The sequence below is a fragment of the Zea mays genome, chromosome 1, assembly GCF_902167145.1.
Source record: "Zea mays cultivar B73 chromosome 1, Zm-B73-REFERENCE-NAM-5.0, whole genome shotgun sequence".
Lineage (NCBI taxonomy): Eukaryota > Viridiplantae > Streptophyta > Magnoliopsida > Poales > Poaceae > Zea > Zea mays.
Window position 1 is genome coordinate 54266459 of NC_050096.1, and position 5852 is coordinate 54272310.

Below are 5852 nucleotides of genomic sequence, written 5' to 3' on the forward strand. Positions count from 1 at the left end.
CCCTCGCCCGGTCGTCGTCCCCGTGAAAACTGTGTGCCAGCGTAATAGAACGCTGCCGCATCCGTGCTTCCCCCGTTGTGCGCTCGGGAGCCCCAGTCCTGCTCTTAAAAGTCGGGCATCGTTCTTTCTTCCCCCTCCGGTTTCCAAGCCATACGGTGGCCAACACCAACGGGAGTCGAAGTACAGAGAGAGAGAGCGGGTGCCGCTGTGAGTTCTTCCATCGCGCCGCCGGTGAAAACCGTCTGCGCCGGTGTTCGGGTCCTCCGTGAGTGGCCGTGAAGGAGCGCCAGGGTCCGGGGAGGCCATCTGTGCCCTCGGGTGGGGTGAGTGGTTCCAAAACTAGGGGAATTCCTCGTCGACGCACATTTCACACCTCGCAGTCGCCATTCACCGTGGCCTGCTCGTCCCACCGACCTCCGTCCGCGGTATGTGCTCCATTCGAGTTCGCCATCATCCCCTCTAGGTCTAGCACCGGTCAATTTTAGATCTGGGGGCGTCCGAGCGTTGGATTGCGTGTCCACCGACGATGCTCCGTCGTGTTACTGAGTGGCGCCGCCGCAGCGCTGTGTCGGGTGGGGAAAGCACCGCGGGCATCGTTGATCGGCTAATGGAGGGCTCAGATTAGACATCGCACATCCGTTCGGTTGGGATCAATTCGGGCGGTTGGATTGGGATCGGGTGATCCTGGGTTCCCGTGGGATTTTAAAATCTGGACCACAGGATCGTGATCCAAGCGCACATTTGTGATCGGAATTGGAACAGGAATAAAAAATGTGGGGTCTGTAACACAGATGAGCCTATTCAACATTTGTTTATAGAATGCCATTTATGGAGGTTGCTTCAATTTTATTTTGGTATAAGTACACCGAGGTTTGTTCATCATATCTTTGGTGTGTGGCTCACATGACTGACTTAAGAACTAAGTATCTTGTTATTATAGGTGTCTTAGTGTTTTACTGGGCTATTTAGATATGTAGGAACGACTTAGTTTTTAATAATGTTTCAAGTTTTACTTATCTGCAGATTTTTTTATGTACTAACTGGTTTAGATTCTAGGCTCAACTATAAAAGATGAAGCCGATAGAGTTTTAATAAAGAATGTCTGCTGTCACATGACTACATGAGGTCGGTGGCCATGCAATTTTGCATTGCTCTGTAATAATCTCGTTTTATAGACCTTTTGTGTGTTGGTTGTTTGGAGATGTTCGTCCCTCTTTCGATAGCAGTTCGATATATCAATTTATGTTGACCCTAACCTTGAGAGGAAAGCCGGAACCTTTTCTCCATTATCTAAAAAGAACAGAGATGCATACACAAACATAATCAATCCTTACATTGCACGGCAAATACACAACAATGAAAGAAACAAGAAAAATCGATGCTACATCTTGTTAAATATGCAAGATAGTGATGGTAGTAGTTAACTAGTTATAGCGAGAGGAGCACTAATCTAAATACGCAGTATACAGAAGAATCAGACACCCACAGGCATTACGGTTTCCATGGGGCTGGTGGCGGCGGAGGCGAAGGGAACATGGGTGGCACTGCAGAGAACATGGTGTTCTTGTCCACCCCATGGCCTTCACCCGACAAAGCTACCAACGCTGCGACTAGACCAGCATTGCCCGCCAGCGTTGCTTCAGTGTAGTTATAATTCTTGCGGACATCTTTGAACCCGTCATGGCGATCGGGGCCAGCAACCATGGCCCCTACTATGATATTGGGGTTTGGCTTCTTGGTGTCCCTCCACTTCCACCCTCCTTTGCATCCATAGTGAACACCGTTCTTAGGGATCGAGGCGCCCCGGTGGTGAACATGCTTGGGGTAATGGTTTCCGAACCCAACCACATAGCTCATCTTCAATGGATTTTTCCCTAAGATGTACTCGATCTGATGGAAGTAGCTAGTTAGTATCAGAAGTCAAACACTGCTGGAACAACAATGGTATTAAAATGCTGGCAGCATACCTGAGTCCTTGCAAAACTGCGGAGAACCTCGATAGAGTAGAAATGTGGGCCACAATACCACCCAGGAGTATCCGCAGCCTCAAGATAGTCACTGAACACAGAAGCAAGGAATGCAGCGTTGACCACATACTGAAGGGGCTGTGGCTTCCCATGATTTAACTGAATCAAACCACCTGTAAAGGAAGAAAATTCAGTCAAATATTTTAAAAGCAGCAGTGATAGTATAATACACCGAGTAGATGCCTAAATCACCTCTTGTTCTGTTGAAAGATTTAAATATTGGAAGGTAGGAACACATGATAATGCTAGTTTGGTTGTGGAATGTACTCAAGGTCTCTTCATATGGATATCCAGGACTCAAGAAAAGCCTCAACCGGCTTAGAAGAACCTGAAATGTAACACAAATAAAAGAATAAGTACTGTAAGACAAATATGTCACTCAACGGTAAACAAAATGTTACTCTCTATTTATTAAAGAGACCGGCCCAGATCTAATTGACTCCTTTGGCCTTGGGTCATTGGGTGAAAGGAGACAAAACAAAAGGGTGCTACACATGTAGGGCCGTACCACATTCGGGTTGGGCCTTTGAGTGAACTCTGGAACATTAAGGTGTTAAAGATGGTACCAGAGTTCAAAACATTTGCTTTCACTGCAGAAGATAGCTAGCAGACATGAATGGAGTTTCTGAGGCTTAATCAAGTTGTTCAAAATAAAAGTTTCATGCTGAGCAAGACTGGACAATATGAGGCTCATGGTTTGATTAATATTTTAAGACAGAACATTTTCATGCTGAAGGAGTTTCCTGGCAGTTATATGTTAAGGTCGTGTCCAGTTCACCCATATAATCATTCAAAACACTGTTTTGCACTGTAGTCTGCACTGTTCGCAGAGTGTAAACAGTGCAGTTTAAATATATGTATGAGGATAAGTAAGTTGTTGGAGATAGCCTAAGCTTGATACATTCCTATACTAGGGAACAAGACAGGACAGCATTGAAAGTGTGCCCACATCACCCTTAGAATATCAAACAAACCATGAGCCCCATGATCTATAATTGGAAACATGCTTATAGTTTAACAATAGTTAGTACCTTAAATATGATAGGATTTGGCACTAAATTCCTGCCGCAGCTGAGCAAGTAGATGTAATGCTTATATAACAACAATCATTCGATAGATAGGGCATCTATTGGCATATATAATAATTAAACGTGGTACTCCCTCTGGTCCAGTTTATAGGACACGCATGCATATTAAGATTCAAATTTTGCAATCTTTGATCAATAGTGGCCAACAACTTCAAACTATAACAATACGAACTTGATATGGTTATATTTGTAACGGAATATAATATCCAACAATCATAAGTTTTTATATAACAAATGAATGGTCAAAGTGTAACTTGAGAGATTGTATAATGTCAAATTGTGCCTTATAAACTGGACCAGAGAGAGTACTAGACAAGCACCAGGTATCAGTCATCAACCAAGTAAATGTCAGCAGGTCATTACCACTCTACCAGGTATCAACCATCAACCAAATAAATCCCAGCATGTCAAACGTAGAAAATGTCTCTAATCTTTAATTCGGTAATTAAGATTAAAACATTTACCTGTGCCCCAGTGAGCTTATTATCCCAGCTGAACACACCATAATCTGGTCCACCCCAGAAAGCGCCAGCATGCTTTGCAAGTTTAGGGTGTGTGGCTAGAGTCAAGTATGACGAATTGCCAGTTGCAAGGTACATCCATGAACTACCCCACACAAACTCATCCCAGTAACTGGTTGAATTGTAGAATTTTGCAGCATCTGAGCCACCTGCACTATACCTCCCACGTCGTTCCCTTGCAAACTGGAAAAGAGTGGTTGCACCATGTACAAGCTTCTGTGAGTAAGCCTTATTGTCCTTGAATACAATCGACGCTGCAGCTAATGCTGCAGCCATTTCTGCAGCAAGATCTGAACAAGCGTGGCACTCAACCACTGGACGTGGGTAGTCAATGTCCTCTGGCCTCATCCAACAATAACGATCATTGGGCTGCGTTGAACCGGGCGATGTTGCAGTACTTCCCACCTGCACCCTCCCCATAATTCAGATTAGCAATGGCCTAGTGGCAACAGGCAAGACCCAACTCCAAATACATATCTATTTCAGATGAAATATTTACCTGTGCAACGACACGATCAATGCTATCGGCTGTGGAATTAAAGGTCTTCAAGAAGTAATCTGAACCCCACTTGATAATGTCACGGACATGGCCAAGTTCCCCAGCAGCATCGTACTTAGCACTGTACTCAATGACGCTCCAGCTGAGGAGGGTCATGGAGAAGGCAGCTGGGAAATTGAATTTGACAGCGTCGCCAGCATCATAGTACCCGCCGACCAGGCTTCGCCGAACTGCAGGATCAGAAAGTCCGTCCTTCATGCAAGAGTTACCACGCCATGGTATATTGTTGTGCTTCGGAAGCTTCCCGGCTGCAGCAAATTGAACAAGGAAGATATCAACGAAATGTAACTTTTTTATTCGGAAATCACTTGTTCAAAATGCAGCTTAACCATCTAACTTGGATTTTCAGCTAAGAGCGCCTTAAATAAGTTTCAATAAAATCGCGCTGCAGGTTTCCTATAGCCTTTTCCCCTAAAAAAGCGCCCTAAATACCGTCTTTTGAACTGGCGTTCCAAATCACTTCACTAGAAAAATGATGAATTCAAAAAATGTTGATACTTCGCTGTCCACAAACCAGAAGAAACAGCACAGAAAACTGAACTGATATTTCCTATTCTATTAAAGAAAATTGTCTTAGAAATCAATCTTTGGCACGTAAGTTTCTCGAATCAGCTGAGACGGCCTCAGTATTTCTAAGTTCTAACGCATCGCCATCACAGACACATTAAAAAAACAATCTTTCCAACACTCCGCCCACGCAATGGCAAAACCACAGAAGAAACAGAGTTACTACTCACATCTCTGGCCATTGAAGAACATGAGCGCCTTGTGCAGCGCGACGGTGTAGTCGTCGGGCGGCGGCGGCGGGCGGTGGCGCCTGGGGATGGCCTTGGCGATCCCGGCCACGACCCCCGCGAATACGGCGGCGGCGAGGAGCACCCCGAGCGTCCAGACGAAGAGCTTGCGGCTGACGACGAGGCAACCGATGTCGACGTACTTCTTCTTCTTGCGGCCCGGGTCCCCGGGCCCCGCCAGCAGCCAGCTCTGCTGCGTCTCGTCGAGCGTCCGCGACAGCGCGCCCCGGTCGATGTCCAGGTTCCGGCTGCGGTCGTCGTCCGTGGCCGAGTCGTGGCATATCTCCAGCGGCCCGCCCCAGGGGTCCCTCCCGTACATGCTCATCTCGCCCCTCCCCGCCTAACTAAGACCCTGTCAACAAGGTACAGCCTCCCCTTCCTCCTCCTAAATGCCACCGCGCCGGTCGATGCCTCCTCGTGAGACGACGGGCGCAGCGCGATCTTCCGGCGGCGCTGGTGAGGGGGGATACCGGGATAGGCGAGCTGGAGCTGAGGCCTGGTGAAGTGGGATTTGCTGGGACTGGCCGACTGGGAGAGAGGGCGGCCCGAATGGTGGCGGTGGGAGGGAAGGTGGCGGTGGGACTAGGAGTGGGATAGGACGGATGTCTGCTGTACTTGGTTGCTGGCTTGTTTCGGAGAGATTTTGTAGTAGTGTACTCTAGTGTGGTGATGGCATGTTGGGTTCCTCGTCCGGGACGATCAGTGCACGTTTCGTGCTCACCTGTTTGGTGCCGAGTCTTTGTTTTATCGCTGTCAAGTATCTACAGGTGTTTCGACAGAGTTTTAGATGCTTCAGGATGGCCGACTATCCTGCATCACTTTTATTTGTTTATAAAAGCTGATCCTTCTTGAATGTCTGAGAA

At 47.0% G+C, this 5852-nt stretch overlaps 1 protein-coding gene across 1 annotated transcript; it reads right to left on the minus strand.

The window, feature by feature from the left end:
• Positions 1–1288: 1288 nt before the first annotated feature.
• On the minus strand, positions 1289–5541 carry LOC100501706 (Endoglucanase 25). The gene is made up of 6 exons (NM_001196379.1): positions 4933–5541; positions 4136–4443; positions 3580–4041; positions 2220–2355; positions 1968–2140; positions 1289–1890 (listed from the first exon to the last, which is right to left on the minus strand). Exons 1-6 carry the CDS (start codon positions 5312–5314, stop codon positions 1492–1494), a joined length of 1860 nt encoding a protein of 619 aa, NP_001183308.1. The 5' UTR covers positions 5315–5541; the 3' UTR covers positions 1289–1491.
• Between the last annotated feature and the right edge of the window lie 311 nt (positions 5542–5852).